The 24555-nt window shown below is 41.3% G+C and overlaps 1 protein-coding gene across 1 annotated transcript in view; it reads left to right on the top strand.

The window, feature by feature from the left end:
- FAM107B (family with sequence similarity 107 member B) overlaps nucleotides 1–24555 on the top strand; it is a 235584-nt gene that overhangs the window by 80605 nt on the left and 130424 nt on the right. The window contains exon 2 of the mRNA XM_030323365.1: nucleotides 15136–15196. Within this exon, the coding sequence (XP_030179225.1) occupies nucleotides 15136–15196 (61 nt within the window). The remainder of the gene's footprint in view (nucleotides 1–15135; nucleotides 15197–24555) is intronic.

The following is a 24555-nucleotide window of genomic DNA, read 5'->3' as shown; positions in this document are numbered from 1 at the left end:
AAACTTAACAGGAACCCATGGGGGAGGGGAAGGAAAAAAAAAAAAAAAAAAAAGAGGTTAGAGTGGGAGAGAGCCAAAGCATAAGAGACTGTTAAAAACTGAGAACAAACTGAGGGTTGATGGGGGGTGGGAGGGAGGGGAGGGTGGGTGATGGGTATTGAGGAGGGCACCTTTTGGGATGAGCACTGGGTGTTGTATGGAAACCAATTTGTCAATAAATTTCATAAAAAAAAAAAATAATAAAATAAAATAAAAAAAAAAAAGAAATTGTGGTTTATATACACAATGGAATACTATGTGGCAATGAGAAAAAATGAAATATGGCCCTTTGTAGCAACGTGGATGGAACTGGAGAGTGTAATGCTAAGTGAAATAAGCCATACAGAGAAAGACAGATACCATATGGTTTCACTCTTATGTGGATCCTGAGCAACTTAACAGGAACCCATGGGGGAGGGGAAGGAAAAAAAAAAAAAAAGAGGTTAGAGTGGGAGAGAGCCAAAGCATAAGAGACTGTTAAAAACTGAGAACAAACTGAGGGTTGATGGGGGGTGGGAGGGAGGGGAGGGTGGGTGATGGGTATTGAGGAGGGCACCTTTTGGGATGAGCACTGGGTGTTGTATGGAAACCAATTTGTCAATAAATTTCATAAAAAAAAAATAAAATAAAATAAAACTTGAGCATATAAGTGAAAAAAAAAAAAAAAAAGATGTATGCTTAGTCAGGACCCTGCATAGTGCTGGAGCCCAGGAGAAGGCAGGACAGCAGGTCTGCTTTCTCCTTCCTCCCTCTCTTCCGTTCCTTAGTTGACATCAAGCAACCCCCAATTTAGCCTTTTTTTCGCCAGGATGAATCTAGACAAAATTTTAAGTTCACTTGGGCAATTTATAAATAGTACTCTCTGTTGATTCAAGCTTCAGGAAAAGCAGTTGGGTGCCGGACATTGAGCCTAAATTTCCTTACCACCAGCTTCAGTTTCAGCTAGGACTAGAAAAATTTAGGTTTCCCAAAAAAAGTCCACCATCAAATTTTCAGTTATTCTGGAAGGTTCTACAGGAAATCAAAAGAGCTGTTGGGTGTCACTACCTAGGGGTGTGACCTCTACACAAACATAATTCCAGCTTCCATAAATGTCTCAGCCTAGAATAAGTTCTGCAAGTAAGGCTGATCAGGACATGAAACCCAGGGCTGAGAAGTCACCTCTAGAATTCTTGTGATAGCTTTAAGAACATGTTCACACTGCTTCAGTGTGGGTTTCTGGTAGCACCGTTGCCCCCTCTCTGCTTTTGGGTCCCCCTCCTATATTCTGATCCCTCTGCCTAAACTCTGAGGGATGGATGGGAGCTCTGGAAAACTCTAGTGATTAGTGAACAGTGTCTGGCCTTGCCTTTCTTTACAGTTGTGACTGTGGAGTCCAAATTCCTCAAATGGAAAATGGGGGTGTGAGATAGTAAGAAATATATATGTACACACACACACACACACACACACACACACACACACACACGTGTGTATGATATTGTTCTCTGCCCCGGTTTTTCACAGAGCTCCTAAGTACCTTGGAATTTCCTGGCTGATAGGAGCACCTTTTGTTCTAATGAGACAACACTAGCTGAGGTCCTGGATGGGGACTGCTCACCAGAAAGACCAATCCATGATTAGGAGCTTGGAAATTTCAGCTTCCCGCTCCCTTCCCCTCCACCCCTGCTGCCAACCAATTCTCCAGAAAGAGGAGAGGGGCTGGAAATGGAGTTAATAATTGATCATGTCTACATGATGAAGCCTTCATAAAAATCCCCAAAGTACAGGTTTGGGAAATCTTATAGGTTGGTGAATACATCTACCTGCTGGGAGGGTGGTGCACCCCAGCTCCATGGAGACAGAAGTTCCTGCACTCGGGACCCTTTCAGACCTTGCCCTATGTACCTCTTTGTCTGGTTGTTCATGTATATCCTTTAAAATATCCTTTGTAATAAATCAGCAGTAGTAAGTAAACTGTTTTCCTGGGTTCTGGGATCTCTAGCAAATTATCAAGCCCAAGGAGGGAGTTGTGGGAACCTCCAATTTGTAACCAAGTTGAACAGAATTTGTAGGTAACACGGAGACCTACTATTGATTAGAGTTTCAAGTGGGACCAACCTTGGGGCGGGGGAGGGTCTGAGCCCTTAACCTGGGGGGTCTGTGCTAACTCTGGTTAGTGTCGAAGTGAACTGTGAATACCGAGCTGGTGTCAGAGAATTGTTCAGTGTGGGACAAAACCCACACATCTGGGTCAGAAGTGTAAGTATGAGCAGAGGAAACAGTACATTTTCCCTAGACAGGGAGATAATGCTCTGCCCAGCACACAAAGTTTTTGAAGGAGTCAAATAAAACTATGTATTGGACAGCTCTTTATAAATTGAGAGGTACTAGGCAGATATGAGATATTGCTAATTTTGTGAACCAGTATGGACAAGAATAAAAACTAGTGCCCTGATTTCCAACATAAATCCTGCTTCTCTCATTCACAGCGTATGTAGGAAATCCTTTTGGTACGTGATCTCTCAAACTTACATCTTCTCCCAGGATTATTTGGCAGTGTGCCTCCTAGTGCTTGAAGCCACATGATAGACGCATAGCTTCCTGGAGTTTCAGTTTTACAGGAAGGAAGGAAGGAAGGAAGGAAGGAAGGAAGGAAGGAAGGAAGGAAGGAAGGAAGGAAGGAAGGAAGGATATTTTGGAAATTTTTTTTCTTAAAAAAACATTCATTTATTTATTCATTTATTCATTCAACAAGTGTTTCTGGAGTAGAACTAGATGCTGTAAGTAGCTGAAGAGTTTTATGATTCTCCTGTCACTCATTCAAGATCTGTAATACAAATCTCTATGCAGGATGTATAATAACCCTCAGTAATTTAGGGTGTTAGTCTGCTCACGCAACTACCATGCACTGGGTGGCTTAAACAATGATCGTGTAGTTTTCACAGTTCTAGAGACTGGAAAGTCCAAGATCAAGGCACCAGCAGATTTAGGGTCTGGTGAGAGTTTGCTTCCTGGTTCATTGATGGCCTTCTCCTGACTATGTCCTGACAGGTGGAAAAGGCAAGGGAACTCCCTGGGGTCCCTTTTATAAGGGCACTCATCTCCTCTAACGGTTCCACCTTCATGACCTGATCACCCCCAAAGGCCTCCCCTCCAAATACCATCCCTTTGCGTGTTAGGATTTCCACATCTGAATTTGAGGGGGGCACAAACATTCAGTCTATAGCAACATGTACAGGCAACCAGATTTTACTCCTTCCATTTGCCAGGAGTCTGACAGTTTATTTTAATTTGAATATTTTTGCACTCATTTTGCAGCTTTAAATTTTGGACCAGTGTGCTGAATTACAGTTGTAAAGACTGTGTGAAACTTCCCTCTGCTCCTGGTTCTGAAATTTCCACCATGTGACAAGGTAGTATCGTAGTGTAGTTCTGTGGTTTTCTTGGCCTGGGGCTCTCTAGACCTTGAAACAGACAATGGCCTGTCTTTTAAATGGCCCTCCTTAACTGTGAGGAACAATTGTTCATTCCTTTGCAAAGTTCTTCCTTATCCAAAATTCTCTTCAGTTGGTCCTTTCACAAGTATAGCTAGGTGATAACTAGCTGTTGCCACTTAAGATGGAATTTTCTAAAAATAACACCATCAAGGAGCAGACTTTAAAGGTAGTGTGATACTGCTGAGAGACCTGGGCCTCTGCCCCAGGTAGATGGTGTGAATTCTTGCCCCCATTTAAAACATGCACCGTTAGACAAAGTCCTCAACCTGCCAGGGCCCCTTCTGTATAATGGGGGCACAAATATCAACATTGCAGTTCCCCTGACAATGCTTTCCAATCTTGTCTATAGAAGTAACCCCAAGTCAGTGACCCTGCATCCAAACTTCTTTTGACATTTCATGATCATCCTAAACATTTATGTCTGTTCTACACACCCTTCTGCAATGTCATCAGATTTGTTTGGGAAGGAATGTTTTCCTTCCCAAATATTTTTAAAATATCTATTTATTTTGAAGGGGGGAGAGGGAAAGAGAAAGAGAATTGCAAGCAGACTCCACAGCATCAGTGCAGAGCCCAGCATGGGGCTTGATCCCATGAACTGTGAGATCATGACCTGAGCTGAAACCAAGAGTCGTGCACTTACCCAGCTAAGCCACCCAGGTGCCCCTTTCCTTCCCAAATCTTTGAGTGTAATGGTACTCTAGAGAGAGGTTTGCATACCTCTGGTGTATTATAGCTTACTTCCACGATGTACTTCTATTTTAGAAGCGTGGCTGATGATACTGAGGGTTGAAAATGTTCAGCAGGTATACATCAGGAAGAACATGTTGGCTATTCCAATATCAAAATACCATTTTGTTGACTGATAAATAACTGTTCTCCAATCCCTAAGTGGCATCCATGTTCCACATCACCCCTTTTCCTGGACCTCTAAACTGCACGGTCCAGGAACTAAAGGGCTAAGTAAGGCCTCTCCCTCTGGGACCTCCAGGACCCTCCCCATTCTGGTTAGCTGGTGGCTAATCCATACTGTTAAATGTTTTAAATATTGTCTCATGTTACATGTAACATATATGAAGCTCCTGGCACATGGTAGGCATTTTTAGTCCTGTGGCTTTGGAGAATTCAGCCTACTTGGGAGTATATATTTTCAACAGCAATGTGGCCAGTATCCTTCCTCCCCTACCTCAGGACACAGCCTTCCTTCCCTTAGGGAACTGTGCCTTTCTGTTTTCTGAGATTCTAGTGAGGCTTGCAATCACAGTACCTCTCCCTCTAGCAGCTCTTGGAAGGGGCAATAGTATGGGTCTGGAAAATCATAGTCCCCATTCCCTGATAGGCATGTGCTGTGACTATGTGAATCAAGATAGACCAGTCACAGTCTTCCCCTAGAACTCTGAATGTGAGCGCAGGGACTAAAATACTCCTTGTCCCCCTTTGAAGCATGAGCTGAAAGGATGTAGCCCCAGAGCTCCTGGTGGTCTTGACTGTGCAGTGAAGAGGGGCCTGAGAAGTGACACATAGAAACAGACAAATGGAGAGACAGAAAAAGAGAGGGCTTGGATGATAATATCTGAGTTCTGGGCCAAACTTCCAACCTTTACAATAGTGATTCTCACACTTGGGTGTGTATTAGCATCATCAGGAGAGCTAATCAAATATACTCATAATGATGAAAAAATAAAATGATAAAAAAAAGGCAACCTATTGAATGGGAGAAGATATTTGCAAATGACATATCTGATAAAGGGTTAGTATCCAAAATCTATTAAGACCTGATACAACTCAACACCCAAAAAACAAATGATCCAATTAAAAAATGGACAGAATATATGAACAGACATTTCTCCAAAGAAGACACCCAGATGGGCAATAGACACATGAAAAGGTGCTCAACATCACTCATCATCAGAGGAATGCAAATCAAAACTACAATGAGATAGCACATCTGTCAGAACAGCAAAAATCAAAACCGCAAAAAACAGCAAGTGTTGGTGAGGATGTGGAGAAAGAGGAACCCTCGTCCACTATTGGTGGGAATGCAAACTGGTGCAGCCCCTGGGGAAAACAGTATGGAGGTTCCTTAAAGAGTTAAAAGTAAAGCTACCTTATGATCCAGAGATTGCACTACTGGGTATTTACCCAAAAAATACAAAAACACTAATTCAAAGGGATACATGGACCCTTGATGTTTACTTCAGCATTATTTATAATAGCCAAATTATGGAAGCAGCCCAAGTGTCCATGGATAGATGAATGGATAAAGAAGTGATAGATACAGATTAGATATAGATATAGATATAAATAGGTATATCTACATATGTAGATATAAATAGATATATGTGGTATATCCATATATGTAGAAATATACAGATATATGTAGATATATATATGTGGAAATATACACATAGATATAGATATATATAATGGAATATCACTTGGTCATAAGAAGGAATGAAATCTTGACATTTGCAACAATATGGATGGATCTAGAGAGTATAATGCTAAGTAAAATAAGTCAGAGAAAGTCAAATAGCATATGATTTCACTCATGTGAAATTTAAGAAACAAACAAGCAAAGGAAAAAAAAAGAGAGAGACTGACAAATCAAGAAACAGACTCTTAACTATAAAGAACAGATGCTTACCAGAGGGGAGGAGGGTGGGGGTGGGGGAAGTAGATGAAGGGGATTAAGAGGACACTTATCATGTGGACACTGAGTAATGCATAGAAGTGTAGAGTCACTATATTGTACACTGGAAACTAATATGACGCTGTATGTTAATTATCATGGAATTAAAATTAAAAACTTAATAAAAATTTAGGATATGTTTTAAAAAAGGAATGAGGGGCTCTTGGGTGGCTCAGTCGGTTAAGTGTCCCACTTTGGCTCAGGTCATGATCTCACAGTTTGTGGGTTCGAGCCCCGCGTCGGGCTCTGTGTTGACAGCTCAGAGCCTGGAGCCTGCTTTGGATTCTGTGTCTCCCTATCTCTCTTTGCCCCTCCCCTGCTTGTGCTCTGTCTCTGTCTCCCTCTCTCAAAAATAAACAAACATTAAAAAATTTTAAAAAATTAAAAAAGAAGTAATGAGATGTTAACATGAGAAATTTTAGTTTGATTGTTAGGGAACTTTCCAGATGGTAAGATGAACTGAACTATAACCATGTACCTAAAATGAATTAAGGAAAGTCCTTTGAATATGACATTTTAGAAACTGGCAAATACACAAGAAAAGAAAACAGGTTCGCTTGGAGATGTCAGATGACTCCTAACATCTTTCCATCTGTACTGTCATCTTTCAGGGATCTCTTTAAGGACCACAAAAGGAGATAAAACACCAGATTTTTAAAAGCGTTTGTCAGTATATATTTAATTTTTTTTTTCTTTCAACGTTTATTTATTTTTGGGACAGAGAGAGACAGAGCATGAACGGGGGAGGGGCAGAGAGAGAGGGAGACACAGAATCAGAAACAGGCTCCAGCCTCTGAGCCATCAGCCCAGAGCCCGACGCGGGGCTCGAACTCACGGACCGCGAGATCGTGACCTGGCTGAAGTCGGACGTTTAACCGACTGCGCCACCCAGGCGCCCCTGTCAGTATATATTTAAACACAACTAAGCAGTTGACCAGGGTCCTATTCGTGGAAACAATGAATGGATAAATGAGCTGACATAAAACTGTTCTTACATAGAGCTGGTGCCTTTGCAGGAAGTCACTTCCCTAAAAGGGGAAACCATGCGCCGCCACCACCTCACGTGCCGGGCATCGCTCCATTTACACCCACTAACAAACTCACCACACCACAGCCCTCCGAAGGAAGAGCTATTATTAGCTACACTGTCCCACAAGAAAATGCAGGCACACGTGACGTAAGGAACTTGCTAAAATCCCATGACTCACAAGTGGGAGAGCTGCGATTTGTACCTATTTGTCTGACGCCAATGTGCATGCTTTTCCACTGTATTAATATGATACAAATAAAGCACTAACAAATAAAAATAAAAATAAAATCCAGAGACCCAGGCTTGTCGAAATGGAAAAGGGCTGGGTTCTCTGTATTTTTGCCATGTCCTCCACATGATTTGGATACACACCCAAGTTTGAGAACTACAAGTTTACAAGCATGAGATCTAATACCTCTTCTTTTTCTTTTTCTTTTCCCTGTAACTACTTAGTTTTCCTATAAGTAGAGATGAAGAAAAGCAGAAAAGCACTTAGCACTCTAGGGCACCATGTAGGGTAGGCTGTAAATGAACCAAGCCTCTGGTCAAGGTCCCAGAGCCTCCCTGATCTTAGGTAACTTAGTGAATTGCAGTGTTTGCTCCTGAAGAATATCCTCTATGGGCCCAGCCCTTCTTGGGCTCCCCTTCATCTACAATTATCTGAAAGGGCATTCTCTGAGCTGCAAGAAGTTAGGGGTAGCCTAAACTGATAGATTTGGCAGAGGAATATAGAAATAATAAACCACAGAATAGGACACAGGACCACCATCCATTATAGCTCCCACTCTGCCTTTTGCCTCTGCTTCTCATTGAGCATTGGGTTCATTCTCTTAGGCTATCTCAGAGGATATGACTGTCACTGGCTCTGAGGCTCCTACCTAAGACTGTAAGACATCCATCAACCAAGCAGAGAAGTCCCAGTAAAGTCAGGATGACTAGCCTAAATTAAGTTACATCCTCTTACCTAGATTAATCCTTGAGGCCAGGAGATGGCAGCTCTTACCAGATGGGGTGGGTGGATGCTGGATGAGCAGACAGTCACCACTCTATCTCATGTTAGTAGTGACTAGTACGATATTCTTACACTTGTCATCTCATTAACCTTCACAGCAGTCCTGCAAGGACATCAAGTGATTACTTGTACATTTTGATGAGGAAACTGAGGCTCACAGAGTTCCTACAAGGCACAGCCAGGATTTGAACCCTGGTCTCCCTAACTCCAAGGCCCACATCCTTCCACCACCCTGTGAGATGACAATGGGCTTTGCTTCTGTCTGCACCCACTTGCTCTATTGTTCTTGGCACATTTCAGAATAGTTGTATCTGCTGCATTAATTCTTTAAAATGACAACTGTGTAGCATGTCTTAAAATTGACTGGATGCTTCTGCCACCTCACCTGTGCACTGGGGTCCAGAGTCACTTCTCTGAAGGCTCAAAGACTTGTTCATAGCTTTGGAATTGTGTTTGCCCACCCAGAAAGAGGAAGCTGAGGACATGGGTGAACCAACTTATTTATATTACCCTTCCCTTAGTCCTAAGTGCTAACCAAGCTCTTTTTCTCACGTTCCAATATTGAAATTCTTTCTACTCCTTATCCTACATGATTTACACACAACACCACGTGAAGAGGAGGGGAGAGAAAGTTATTTGTTAGAGTTAGGATTTTTCATTCCCTAAGAAAACTAAGATCAATGTCATATGTCTCTCCTGTGGTTATGAGTTCCTGGAGCCCCAAGATTATATTCTATTCACTGTGGCATTCCCCATGTTTTTTAGCATAGTTCCATGAACATGGAGGTTCCTCAGTAAATATATATTGACATAAATGGAATTTTTCTAGGTTCTAAATATAGTCAGGAAAGAGCTTTTGGTGAATGACCTGTAATCCTTTCCTTAGTGGTCCAGTGGACCAAAAAAATGGACATACAACCCAACAAAGTGTTTACACTGGAAGAAAAGGAAAGGTGCATAATATATATTCCCTCTGCAGCAGGCATTGGAATAGATGCTGTACAGATTTATTTTATCCTCACAAAAACCCATGGATATATATATTATCTTCATCTTCAGATGAGGAAATTTAGAGAGAACAAGTCATTTGGTGTACATTATGGAGAGGTGGTTATGAGCATAGATTCTAGACCAACGGGGTTTTTCTGCAGGCTCACTTATTAGCTGTGTGACTTGGGGAAAGTTCCTTAATTTCTCTGATCTTTGTTGTTAAGTTTCCTCATCTGTAAAATGAGGACAATAATATTTGCTAAACAGATTGTAAAGTTCTTACAGGCAGTGCCTAACAGAGAGTTCAAAATATTAGCTTAAAAACACTCATCCATAATTAGAACTCTCTTTTACAAATATACGATATTTTTAAAGCTTTTTCAGTGCATCAGAAACATCTAGAGGTCATTTAAATAGCAGATACCAGGGTCACACTCCAATTAGTGTGACCAATTCATCTCAGTTTCCCTAAGACTTCCTTGGTTTTAGCACCAGAAGTCCTGCATCCTGGAAAACTCCTCAGTTCCAAGCAAATCAGGATGGTTGGTCACCCCAAACCTCATTCTTAGCGAATCAGAAACTGAGCTGGGGCCCAGGCATCCATAGCTTGAACAAGGGTGAGACACTGATTGATATTAAGGAGGGATTTTAGTATAGTGGTTTATGTCATCGGACTTGGAGCCAGGTAGACCTGGGTCTGAATTCCCTCTTGGCACTTCCAGGAAATGTTACTTTGGGTGTGTTGGTGGGTTCCTGGAAAGCTGACTCTGAAATGGAGAGTAGCATATGCAAAGTTCATTAGGGAGTGCTTTGGGGATCAACCCTTGTGGAAAGAAAGAGAAGGATGAAGGATTAGGCAGAGAGAAATGATGGGATACAATGAAGTTTCTCAATGAAGCCCTCCACTAACAGGCAGCTCTGGAGCTAGGAGGGTCCTTCAGAGCTGTCTTGAGATCAAGTGAGGGGGCTGGGCCTCTCTGCCTTCAAGTCAACAAGTCCAAGTGCCACCAGCCCTAGCAACTCTCTTCTAGGATGCTGACAGCTGAGTGCTGTCTATTAACCACATTTCTTGTAGCTCTGACAATAAATCTTTCAGTCCTGAGGGAGCCTCCAGGTGTCACATCATAGTATCCACTACAGGGTGAATGAGCCACTCTGAGCCTCTGTTTCTCCATCCATAAAACAGGACTGATGATAATAAGGTCACCTACCTCAGAGAGTTGTTGAGGACTAATGAATTGCTACACAGTGGGGTAGAGTTTGGGATGGAGATGGGAGCTGCTTCAGGAAGGCCTTCTTATAGAAACTATGACCTGATCTTTGTTATTAGGCGGGACAATGTTCAAAGTTTCATTGTGGGTTGTGTTACTGGGTTGGATATTAAACAAAAGTGTAAAGTAGGGGAACAATTGAATCCATTCAACAATTGTTTGACAAGCACCTGTTGACAAAGAGGGTAGAGCCTGAATGAAGCTTGAAGAGGAAACAGTTTTTGCCCTGGAAGATCCTACAAAATAGTGGGATAGATAAGGCTTAGATATGGGATTCCATGGAAGATTAAAAATGTATTTACTAGTAGCAATGCAGTGCCAAAATAAAACAAGTGAAATGAGAGATACTCTTGGCACTGGAATATGGTGAGTGTTGGATATCCATTTCTAAAATTACCTCCAATGGGAGACTTCATATCCATCAAAATGTGGACTTAGATGCTGCTAGAGAGGATGTAACAGAACTGTCACATTTTAACACATTAATTTACTGTAATATTTTGTATGGGGGGGAGTTTTACATCAAGAGCCTCAAAAACATTCATGATCTTTGATCCAAAATCCTACCCTTGAAACTTTAATCCAAAATAATTTGAAATAACAAAAACCCTTACACTGAAAGACGTTCTTTGTAGTACAGTCCATAAGAGAGAAAACTTGAAGACTCCTCAAACGTTTGGTGACAGGGAAGCAGTTATTTAAAATTAGAATTCAACTTTCTTGGGAAGGGATGGTTATATTTGGAATCCATTTTCCAGATGGAGGAAGTTGACGCCAAGAGTCAGTCATGTACTTGTTCCAACAGGTGGAGACGAATGGGACTAAATCTCCTTAATTCTTGGTCAAGAATGCTATTTTTCTCTTGAACTACCATCTTGTTTCTAAACTTGCTCTCCTAGAGTGAAATGCCAGCTGTCAGTGTTGCACTATGAGGCCAGCTTAAAATGACTCAAAGTATGTCACTGAGCTTATACAGTTAATGATTGATCGATTGGTTGATTGACTGATTTTCTATTGCTCAAACAGGTGAATCTTAGGGGAAAAAAACTTATTTGTACTAAAACATACCTGGAACTCACTCATTGTAAACATACTCAGGTTGTGGTTTAGTGTGATGTATTGCAAATATTTTAAATTTTCTGTATATTGTAATGTTTTGACATATCTCAAAAACCTTTCTGCTAGCCATTTCTTAGAGACCACAAAGGTCCAGCCTGGACTGTGCCTGCACGAGGCAAACTAACCAATCCAGAGTTGGACCTTCTCTGTCTGGCCTGTGTACCCCAGGAGGCAATATCCCTCTGCCTTAATTATCTCAGCGCCAGGTACCAGGCAACTAGCGACCATCCCTATGGCTCAAAGCCCACTGAAATTATTTAAAGTAGCCAATCCTAAGCTATTTACTGCACCCTGCCTTGCCTTTCCCTTGTGGAAACCCCAATAAAGTCCGTGTCCTAAAGACTCCCCTAGCTCCTGTCTTTTGCCCCCAACCACTCTGGTGTCTTTCCCATGTGGCCCTCCGAGGTGGGCTGAGCCTCTTTTCTAGGACCTGTGAGGGTGATAGACTTATTTTTTCCCGCTTTTCCTCTCCTCTGACTCCTCTTGTGGTCGAGCCTGACTGACCATCTCATAAAGAATACAAAACTCATGACCTCTCAGTAAAACATCTTGGAATTAGACCTCAGAAGAAATAGATGAAAAGCTCAGTTGTTTGCCAAATTGTATTAGCACTTCCTCTGAGCACTTTGTCAGTGCATCAACCCTGTCATATTCCATTTAAAAATAGATTAAAATACAAGATAGTGTGTGAGTCACAGAAGCTATCGACCAACGCAGCCACTCTGGCTGCCCAGAGCTGAGGTGCATTGGCTGGTTCTGTTAGAAGTGACAGAAAACCTGATAGAAATGGGTTTTTCTTTTTTAAATCATCGTGGTTTTAAAAAAATGTTTATTTATTTATTTATTTATTTTGAGGCGGGGTGGGGGGGAAGGGGAGAAAGAAAGAAGGAGAGAGAGAATCTCAAGCAGACTCCACACTGACAGCACAGAGTCTGTCACAGATCTCCATCCCAGGAAGAGATCATGCCCTGAGCCAAAATGGAGTCTGACCCTTAACTGACTGAGGACCCAGGTGCCCCTAAATGTGTGTGTGTGTGTGTGTGTGTGTGTGTGTGTGTGTGTGTTTAGGAAAAAGGAACATAATAGCTGACTTAGGCTGAAAAGTCCAAGGTTAAGCTTTCTTCTGGAATGCTTGGATTTGGGGCTCTAATGATATCACCGGGACTCGGTATCAGTCCATCCCTTGGCTCTGGCTTTCTTTGTGTGGATGTCTGTCTCAGCTGCGTGTGACAGCACCAGCTCCAAACCTCAAAGTCGCTTCAGGTTTTACTGGGTAAGAATAGGAGTCAAATTCCTATTCCAAAGTCCAGAGGAAATCTATCATTAGCCTTGATTGGGTCACATGACTACTGCGAACCAATCACACGGAAATGCAGTGGACTGATGGGCCTGCCCTGAGTCACATGACCACCCCTGGAGTAAGTAGTATGGAGGGAGGTCCATGGAGCTCTGGGCTGGTTTCATAGGAGCCACAGTTGGTGAAGAGTGGAAGAGGATGACTTTAAAGAGGAAACCGGGTCACACTTACTAGATAGAGTGAGTGAATGCCAGGCAGCAAAATCAACAGATGTCTACTACAGTTGGACTGTTGTCATTTTATTCTAGCTCTTCTGGGGAAAAGCCAGTGAGAACAAATTCAGCAAATCACAGACTTGCACTGAAGAGAAGAAACACAAGAATCTAAGAAGCTCAGTCTTTTTTCTCTAAATAGAACATAGTTTACACTATCGAAGACAGATGCTTGTTTATTCTATGCTGAGAACTCTCCAGCCAAGAAGATTCCAAATATCCTTCCATCTGCAGATCATTCCAGGGCTTTGCAATTTTTACTATTTAATGAGAAAAATTGGGGGAGGGCCACTTTAAAATAAAATAATATGTTCGGAGGAAAGCTGAAGGGCTACATTATTTCACAATTCTGGAATTCAAAGCAATAAAAAGTAAACACTGTTACAGGCTCAAAGGAGAATACTTTCATCTATGAAACAATTTTATTTGGTTATTTGGGCATTTTGAGAGACTTTCCCTGTAGCTGTATTATAAAATAACTCCTGTGTTTTCATTATATACAGTCCTGTTTGGCCTTGTGAAATAAGAAATTAGGTGCTGTAGTTAGTTTATGTATAATGGGGTTTTCTATCATTTACATGCCCTTTGGTGTAGTATTAATTCACATCCCTTTTAGAAATATAATTTTGGAAGCAATTATCATTAAAATTTCTTACAACTTTTAAATTTGAGATAATTGAACTGAACGCGTGTTTACTCACATCACCCATGCCAATACTGGTTCATGGGTTTCAAAAGTAGAATAAGTTTTTGGAACTGCTCCCTGATGAACATTTGAAGATGATTTTTGATCTCTGGAAAAGCATTTGTTCCCAACATAGGTGAAATCAATTCCCTTGTAAGTTGAGTTGGATGACAATTTAAAGAAACTATTCTTCATGAGTTGAAAAGAACACTTCTTTATCTTACTAACTAAGCCTGAGAGTATGATGGATTCTCATCTAGATGAGATAGTACTTAGGAGCTGCAAACTCACAACAAATGGGGGAGTACTTCTACCATGGATAATATCAATTTTTGAGTTCCATTGTTCCACTTTGGTTACAGAGTAGCCTAGGTTATCACTTATGGAACTCCACACCCCCATGCTTTGTTGTGGTCCAAAACATCTTCTAGTGGGCTACATTCTTTGGAGGAACAAAATATGTGCAGAAAGTGTGCCAGTCTGGGAAGGATGCTGAGTAGACAACTGCTTGCAGTGTAATTGAAGGGATCTTGCATAGAAATTAAGGTCCCACAGAAATAGCCCATAAGAGGCACTCAAATATTTGTTCAAGGAAGGAAAAAAATAAGTGAGGGAATCAGTGTAAAGTCATCTTGCAGACAGAATTAGAAAGGCATCTTGTAGACATTCTTTTTAATTTACCTCCCTCACTCCTAGCTCGGTCTACTTCAGCAATGCTACAGGAGTCACAATGTCATTAAAAAATACCATACCGGAACTCAGAGAAGAATGTGTTTACTCAACTTCCCAGAGATAAAAAATAACTGAATGGTCATAGATTTTTCAAAAGTAGGTGAAATCAGCTCTTTGAATATTGAAGAGTAAAGCATAATTCTTTTTGTTACACCATGCTGGTGGAATATCTGACTTGTGGGGGAACCTACCACAACTTTGCCTAAGTAATCGATGCTCCCAAACATGTTAGCCACTGAGGGCCCCTGGATTGTATTGCTTCAGGGACCACATCCATAGACACTTCCCTGTGCTGGCACCCTAGAGTTTGTAACCCAGCACCCCTGTAGTTATTCTACGCAACATCTGGTGTTGAATTTGTTGCTTGTCCAAAGACTCAGTTCGTTAAGTGTTTGGTCTAATTTTTTTCAGATCTTGAACTCATATTAATTCAGTAGGTTTGCAGAAAGTGTTTATGTAAATTAGTGCATATTTTTAATGTCTCCCTATTTTTCTGGTTTGTGGGGCTGTAACTCAGGAAGAAGAGGACTCCTTAGAAGAACCTAAATGTCTCGAGTTGGAACAGAAGATGGCATCAGGTAGAGTACATTCAGTGCGACGCCTCCTTTTCTGGGCTGCTGTTGCTGACAGCAGGGCTTGCAGCATCCAAAAGCTTTGCATGTTGCCAGAGAAAGTCTGTGTGACTTTCCAAATGATTGGAAACATGACTAGAAATGTCGCTTGTGATGTATTCCAGGCACGATATCTAGACAATCTGGTCATCATGCCGAAACTAGCTGCTTCTCTTCTTTCTTTTATTGATTCCAGTTCTTGATGAACAAATACTTGCAATGAAGTAAATGATGATAATGATGAAGAAATTTCAAATTTGGGAATACTAAAATAAGTAGCGTAGCTGTTCACTGAAGTTTTTATGATTACCTTGGGAAATGATACTTAGTTGCATTTGCTGGGTTTCTTTTTATGTTAGTGCATAGTGAAATACGCTGCTTTGCTAAGACTATTTACCCCATAATAGGACTCCCTGTGAGATACTATGGAAAGAAACAGTGATGAGTAAATTCATAAGTTAGTTTCTGACTATGATCAGTAAGGATAATGACATGCAATGCTCACAAAAACAAACATTAGTTGAATGGACCTAACAATAATGAAAGCTAAGTCTCTGCTTCTGTATTCAAATGGATTTTAGCTTGGTGTTTTAGATGTTTAGGGGTTAGAAGAGGGATCCAGATGTGTTTGCTGCTGGCAGAGGCTCGTGTTCTTACATTTTAATGGAAATCAGAGAGCAGGATTGAGAAAATGGAAATGGTAATGAAAAAAATGCAAAGTGGGGGGAGAGGTGGCACCCTGCTCTGATATAGATGGAGGAAAGAGAATTAACAATTAAGCATCTCCACCATCTCCCTCTATACCCCTCCCAAGTGTCTATCCTCAACAATAACAAACATTGCTTTATATTGGTGCCTCTCCCTAGGACACTCTCCCCTTGCAGATCCTTGCTTCGCTGCCTCCTTCTCATCATTCAGGTATCCACTGAAATGTCTACTCCCTGAGGCCACTTTGTCATTCCTTCCTACCACTCCTCATGTCATTGCCCATTTTTATTTGTTTCATAACTCTTATGACAATCTAAAATTATCTTTCTATGGATTGGTTTGGTTACTTATTGTTCCCTAGAGAGTAGAAACCTTGCCTGTCTTATTTAACAGTATCTTAGCACCTTGGACAGTGGCTGGAACCTGGTAGTCATTCAGTAAATTCTTACTTGAGTCCTTTGTGTCCACTATATGCAAGGTATTTTCTTTCTCTGTATAATGGAGATACAGGTAGGGTGGGTTTGATGTGAGCCAACTCTGTAGCTACTTTAGATGTAGACCCTTTAGATTGGGCTATAAAGGAGCATAAGACATGACACATGCCTTCAAGAAAACAAAAGTCTAAGGCATAGATGTGTTTGGAACACAAGAAATAATGTGAAAAGACTGATACAACCAAAGCCCTCTGGTTACATTGAGGAAGTAGAATCTAAGAAGCTTCCTTGAGCTGATGATGCTTGTAAGGAGTTTTGGAGTTTGAAAGTAGCGGTATAGAGTGGGCAGAGTTGGAGCTTGTGTATCATACCCATGAAAATTGTTCTGAATGCTACTTTTGCACACTCACTCTTGATTTTCAGTTCCTCAGCTAGAGAAGGCTGGGATAATGGCCATTGCTGGGTCAATGAAAATTTGGCCAAGAGATTTTGAGTTTCCTGGTTGCTGTTATAAATGGTATCACTTGCTCTCTTGGTATAGTGCCCACTAGATTTTGAAGGCATTTGTTCACATCCAAAGACTTGACTACCTCACATGTTGTGAAGGCACAACTACTCACTAAAGCTTTTCTAAGACATGAGTTGACTCCAACACATCCCACATGACACCTCTGAGTGAGAAATCAGGGATCCCATTCTCAAACAGTCTGCTAGCATTCTTCAATCTTTAAGTCCTTCGAGTGTGTTACTAGAAATGTATATAGTGGTAAAGATTTTCCTCCAGAAATACATTTGGAGTCAGAGATCCCAATGAACATAATTCTGCAGAAAAAGAGGGACACAGTTTAGTTAGAAATCTATAATCCACATTTCTTTGTGATTGAATTGTATGGCTTTAGAATTTGGATTGTGAGTAAATATTCACCTGTTTTCTTAAAAAACACCAAATAATGCTATTCTCTAAGTAGAAATTTTTAGAAGAAAATGCAAAAATTTCTCACTACTTCTAAAAAGTTCTTGGGTTCACCAACTTTGGGACTTACTACAGAGCCCCTTTCGTTTATTCAGGATTTACTCCCAAAAGTGCATCTCTACACTGTGGCACTAGTGTACTTTGCCTCTAGTTTTCGTCCATTAGTTCAGATATACTGTGTTTATTAACCATTCTTTGAAATCATATTATGTGTAAGTTGTGTCTGCCAGGTTATTTGAAAAGTATGAACATAAAATACAATAACTAAGAAATGTTTATTGGATGCCTACTATGTGCTAGACATTGTGCTAGGTATAATGCCATATTTAGAGTGGTAACTAGGACAGACGTGACTCCATGTTTCATGGAGTTTGTGGGGAAATGAGAAATGCAGCCATTAAAAAATTAAAAGGAAAATGTAAATTATGGAGAAATTGTACCCTTTAAAAAACAAGTAAAATGTAAATTCTAGAGAAAGCAGTGTTCTGTGGATGTCTTGCCTTTAGAGCTTGTACTTAAATAATGTCTCTAAAACATGGACACAGAGGGCTAAGACAACAGGTCTGATACAGTGCATGCTAAAACACAGACAGGAGTGGGGGGATGAGGTGAGAGAAACTCAATTTGGCGGATCCATGAAGTTATCCAAGGGATTGCAGCATACGAGTTGGGTCTTGAAGAATAGATATGAAATCCTTTTGTGAAGAAAGACACATTAGCCAGGATATTTATAAAGTGAAAAACAAATACTATATAATGAATCTAAGCAATACCTATTTGGCATTCAGCCTCTTTTTGTGGCCGCTGACCTAATCCTCAAGCATCAGTCACTTTATCCTGAGATCTATAATTTATACTTGCAGGGTCCACCCAGGGGCTAGAACAGGTTAATTGGGAGTGTGTTTAAACTTTACCATCATCATTACCTGTCATTTGCTCTCTAATAATTCAGTGTCTGTGTATATTTGAGGGTTTTTTTTTAAGTAAGTGACCTGTGTGTAATAGAACCCTAATGCCTACTCAGAATCAGGGAGCACTTCCCCTTGACTTTATGGATATATTAGCTGAGTGGATAGAGTGCCCATTTATAATAAGTCTCTTTTAATGTGATACACCATGAGTGGCTGTCAGCTGGTGCTTCATTTTAGCAAGACCAGTGCTAGGCATGTTCATCATCAGATAGATAAAATTTACCTTTGCCTCAAGACTGCCCTTTCCAGGCCCTGCCCCTCCACAGTGGGGTTCCTTCCTCACTACCTTTGGTCCCCAGTTCTGCTACCATCAAAACAACATGCAGGGTTCCTGGGTGGCTCAGTGGTTTGAGCATCTTGTTTTTGGTCTCCTCTCAGGTCATGATCTCACCGTTCATGAGATTGAGCCCACATCAGGCTCTATGACCTGCTAGCATGGAGCCTGCCTGGGATTCTTTCTCTCCTCCTTCTCTCCCCTCCCTTGCTCATGTGAACTCTCTCTCTCTCAAAATAAATAAATAAGCTTTAAAAGAAAAGAACATGCAATCAGGCATGTATACATTGGTACGTAATTAATTTACCTGATTATGTTGCCTCTTCTACAGCCTATTGGTATTTTATGGTGCAAATGTACCTATGGAATGAAAAAATTTGGTGGCTGTTAAAAGGACTTTAAACATTAGCAAACAGGTAAGAAGAGGAGTGCTTTCTGGTTACAGACACAATGTATGGTTAGTCACTTTCTTGACTTGAGTAAGGCCTTGAATCATTGGGATGCTCAGTGAAGATTCCATCAGACTGTGTGTTCCTTAAAACCAAGTTTTATGTCTGTGCACAAGTGAGGCTAGATCCTTTATGCAAAGGTGCAATTTTGGAGATATCTTGCATCATTCTCCTACAACATTCTGCTTATAACTGCACAGGGAAAAGGAAGAATGAGGTAATGGACCCATGAAAAATGGTGATATGAGTGGAGATATTGTGAAGGAAAGATTTCCATATGTAACAGTTCCTTTGAGGTGGCCATGGTGTTATGTGAAAAACAGAGAAAAACAATGATACTTTACTAATTGTGACAAGAAGGACAACATAATTCCAAGCAGAAGGATCTATATGTCAGCAAGGAGCTGACAATATGACCCTCTGAAGATAAGTCAGTTATTGGAAGTATCCAAGGACAGGGGGAGGGTTTACATGTTCTCACCTGATTTGGTGCCTCATTTCTCGGCTGCTACATCACAGTTGGCAGACATTTTAGTCTCTATGGCTCACTTTGCCATCTGCTCCCAGATCTTTCCTTCTGTAGGTTTTCTTTCCCTTTTGCATTGCCATGAGAGGTGTTCCTTTCCCAGAACCTTCTGTGGTTGCTCTGACTTTTGGAGAAGTTTTTTTTTTTTATTTTATTTTTTATTTTTTAAAATTTACATCCAAATTAGTTAGCATATAGTGAAGCAATGAATGATTTCAGGAGTAGATTCCTTAATGCCCCTTACCCATTTAGCGCCCCCACACACACACACAACCCCTCCAGTAACCCTCAGTTCTCCATATTTATGAGTCTCTTCTGTTTGGTCCCCTTCCCTGTTTTTATATTATTTTTGTTTCCCTTCCCTTATGTTCATCTGTTTTGTCTCTTAAAGTCCTCATATGAGTGAAGTCATATGGTTTTTGTCTTTCTCTGACTGACTAATTTCATTTAGCATAATACCCTCCAGTTCCATCCATGTAGTTGCAAATGGCAAGATTTCATTCTTTCTGATTGCTGAGTAATACTCCATTGTATATATATACTACATCTTCTTTATCCATTCATCTATCGATGGACATTTGGGCTCTTTCTATCCTTTGGCTATTGTTGATAGTGCTGCTATAAACATGGGGGTGCATGTGTCCCTTCGAAACAGCACACCTGTATCCCGTGGATAAATGCCTAGTAGTGCCATTGCTGGGTCATAGAGTAGTGCTTTTTTTAGTTTTTTGAGGAACCTCCATGCTGTTTTACAGAGTTGCTGCACCAGCTTGCATTCCCATGGAGAAGTTTTGCCATGAGGCTTAATTTAATCTCTTTCTATTCCATGGAAGGGCCCTTGGAATAAGCCAAGCACTGCACATACACACAACAGCCTATAAAAGGCATCAATATTGAGCAAGGTTAAAACTGAGCATTACCTTTTCAGTACAGAGACTCAGGTTTACAAGCTGACATAAAGAAACTCCAGATCTTGCCCAAACTAATCTTATCTTTAGCTAAATGATAAAAATTATGTAGTACCACTTTTCGGAGATTAGCACATCCTATCTTCATTTATTCATTCATTCCCTTGTGGACGGGGAGACAGATGAATGGGCAGCTATGCTTTCTTGAGAGAGTTTTTTTTTTTTTAATGAATTGCACCCTTTCTGGTGGCTATATTTCAAAAAGAAAGTAAAATGTGTTTTTTAAAATGTTGGCTCTGTCTTGCCATTTTTCTTGCCCGTGCGTTGCTTTAAAAGCAGGCCAAATATTTTTGAATGCTAAAGCAACTTTCAAATGTGTTTAAAATTCAAGAACACTTTGCTGAATCCTTATCATCTTTTTGGTTGCACTCAGCTGGGGCTTTTGGGGGCCCCAAGATTGCAACACTTAGATCATAATGGGAGAATCTTGTAAGTCGAAGCTATTTTATGACAGTCAGAACATTTCATTGGAACACTCCTTTTGCTAAAGGTCACCTGCGGCTGAGTGGGGCCCGGCACGCTTTCAGAGTTGGCTGTCTGTATCATCTGCATTTTGTCAAGTTTTCATTTCCTGTGGTTTGTAGGTTTCTTGTGTGTGAAGTAAACCCCAAACGGTTAAAATTCTTCAACTAAAAATGAATGCAATAAGGAAAAAAAATGTATGTATTTTTGTAACCTTTATGAGGAAGTGAGACCAGGGTTCCACTGAACAGCTGCTTAAGCGACATGATGTCGCCGTGTGTGTGCGTGTGCGTGTGCATGTGTGTGTGTGTGTGTGTGTGTGTGCATGTGTGTGAGGCTGGCCCCCTGTGGGAAGGCGACACTTTTGGCGGGGAGCCTTGGGAGGTGAGAAAATGACCTATTCTCTGGCAATTCAGACAAATAAAGTGTTTGGTCTTAACTTTCATGTCACAGTAGAACAGTCAAAATGAGCTTTCCACCCAGCCAACTGTATTTCAGTCACACCCCACTTTGTGCAAAAAAAGGTTATTTATTTTCCTTACCGATTTTTCCGAGGTGCGGGCCAAAGAATGAATAGAGGACTGTTCAGGTAAGGAAGTTAGAAAACAGAAGATGCTGTACACTTCCTTTGTCCTGGGTTTACTCTCTTTCCATCCCCTTGACCTTAGAACTGACAGTCTGAGGTCCTAGGAAGCCTTTTAATCACAGAAGATGCTGCTGGGGGCTGTAGATGACCTGATCCCTAAATTTCTATATGGGATGGTTGGATGTCTTGGTCTGCATGGCTTCCGTCCCTACCTCCTGTTAGGGCTCTGCTCTCAGCAAGCCTTTCCCTGACCACCCTGAGCAAAAAACTGTGATCTGTCCTTCAACTCTAACCTCTTTGCCCCATCTTGCTTGTCTGAAAGCCACTTACCACTCTGGCGCACCATGTCCTTTATTTACTCTTTGTGTGTCTTCCCCTTCTAGAATGAGCTCCATGAAGGCAGCAGTGTTTGAGCATTTTATAGGCCACTGTGTACATCATGAATGCCTACAACAGAGCCCTATGTATAGTGGGTGCTCAATAAATGTTTGTTGGACGAAGAGGGAATGCTTGCTCTTTTCTTTTAAACTTTCGCTGAAGCAATGAGCTCAGCCAGAATCTGAACGCTGAGTGCATTTTTCTATTTGTTTTTTTTTTCCCCCAGCTCTCAACACAATGTCTGGAATATGAAAGAGCTCAAAATAAATGGTTGTTTGACTAAAGTATGAGTGCATGCATGAATGATCAAGTCTGGCTTATAGTACAACTTTTAATATCAAAACTGTTTTTCAGCTGGGGCTCTAACAAACATGAAGAGAACCATGGGTGGGGGGTGGTGGTCAAAGATGAGGGAGACATGAGGCTTGCCTTCAAGGAGCTAAATGTACTTCCTGTGCCTGAGTTTACCTTCTTTCCGTTCCCTTGCCTGTAGGACAGTTTGTGGGTTCTGGGAGGCCCTTTATTAGAGAAAATGCTGCTGGGTTGCAGATGACTTCCAGCCAAGTCCTGATCCCTACACTCCTGTGTGGGACCTAGATACCATGCTTTTGTTTTAGCCTAAGGAGTCCCACTATTTTGTCTCTACTTCAAATACTAGTTGACTGAATGTTCACTGTCATATAAATTCTTCCCAAGAAGTGATGGTCTATCAGAGGAATAAGCACCTGCAGAAGTGATATAATCCCTAATCCAAAAACGAAAACACCACTGGGTGGGGAGGCCATGTTTGGGCTCTAACAGATATTCGTAAGGAGGAAGATGTTTCTAGAATTTATTCACAGGTCCTGCATTATCAGTGTAAGTAGGAGAAAGACATGGGGTGGGGGGAGAGTGCAGCTAGATTTTCTTTGCTGTTAAATCAATTGGCCTTGCCTTCGAATCCAAGAACATGCTTCTCTGGTGGGCGGTGGTGGGGAGGGAGTGGGGATGATTCTTGTCTTTGGCAACACAAGGCAGCAATGGTTTTCCTTCACGCAGGAAAGGACACTTCCTGGCCTGCCTGTTAGAGATGTACCACTCTGCTCCTAGCTCAATATTATTTTGCACTGAGAACGTGTCAGACTTAAGAAATCCGGTTTCTGAGTTCTCAGCGCTGTCCTAGGCAACAGCCAGTAAGCGATACTACCACCCACAGCTCTGAAACCACAGCGTCCATCCTCCTCAGGGTCACCCAAGAGCAGTTTCTGGTTTTTCTCCCCTCTCCATGGGCAGAGAGCTAATAATTTCCAGATTTCTTTTATTCAGGAAATTAAATAGACCATTTATTGCTCATAAATGAGAAAACACAAACATAAATAAAAGTGAGAGTTTGATTTAGGTCTCTGTGCTCAAGGCACCCTTGATGTATGGTTGACTGACCAGGCACCTGTTTCTTGAAGAGGAGCTGAAATGCACCTGCAGAGGCAATGCCTGGTTTTGGTGTTGTGCCCACGCACCCCAGAAGACACCTTGGTAGCTTTATCAAGTACTAGTCCCCTCAGTACTTCTGGAGACACGAGGCTTTCCAGAAGTTTATCCAGGTCATAAAATGAATCAGTTACTAGGAATGAATTTTCAATGTGGCAATACTTGGAGCAGAATTGCCTAATTTGTGTGCGTGTGCGTGCGTGCGTGTGTGTGTGTGTGTGTGTGTGTGTCACAAGATGTTTCTATGCTATTTTACTTTCCTCTATTATTTCATTGTTTGTTTAAAATTTGTTATTGGGTGTTTGTAAGAATCCCTTAGAGCAGACAGGATTGTGAAGGCAACACTAATACACAAAAGCAGCAATGATGAAACAGCACTTACAGGAAATACACGAGACCACAAAATGGTGGTCTTCCAGTGTTTCCATCCTGCAGGAACCTCTCTCCCCACTTCTACCGCTCATGTCCTGTCCCCAGACTAGAAAGCTGGGGCTTGTGTCACATGCTGCGCATTTGGATGCCCAGCCCACTCTGTCCTTGGGGTGTCCCCTTCCTCCTGTTCTCAGGTTGCGGACAGTGGAAATCATCATGTAGAGGTTCCAGCTGGTCATTGTCACAAAGGCTCTTAGGTAGGAGAGAAAAGGTGAAGTTTTTAAATCTCAAAGATTGTTGTTGGTGGTGGTGTTCTTGTTGGTATTTACCCACGTTTCCCTGCAAACGTTTATTAATTTTTTTAATTTTTTTTATTTTTTCCAATATATGAAATTTATTGTCAAATTGGTTTCCATACAACACCCAGTGCTCATCCCAAAAGGTGCCCTCCTCAATACCCATCACCCACCCTCCCCTCCCTCCCACCCCCCATCAACCCTCAGTTTGTTCTCAGTTTTTAAGAGTCTCTTATGCTTTGGCTGTCTCCCACTCTAACCTCTTTTTTTTTTTTTCCCTTCCCCTCCCCCATGAGTTTCTGTTAAGTTTTTCAGGATCCACATAAGAGTGAAAACATATGGTATCTGTCTTTCTCTGTATGGCTTATTTCACTTAGCATCACACTCTCCAGTTCCATCCACGTTGCTACAAAGGGCCATATTTCATTCTTTCTCATTGCCATGTAAGTACTCCATTGTGTA

The sequence above is a fragment of the Lynx canadensis genome, chromosome B4 (genome assembly GCF_007474595.2).
Source record: "Lynx canadensis isolate LIC74 chromosome B4, mLynCan4.pri.v2, whole genome shotgun sequence".
NCBI lineage: Eukaryota > Metazoa > Chordata > Mammalia > Carnivora > Felidae > Lynx > Lynx canadensis.
This window is presented reverse-complemented; position numbering and strand designations above follow the sequence as displayed.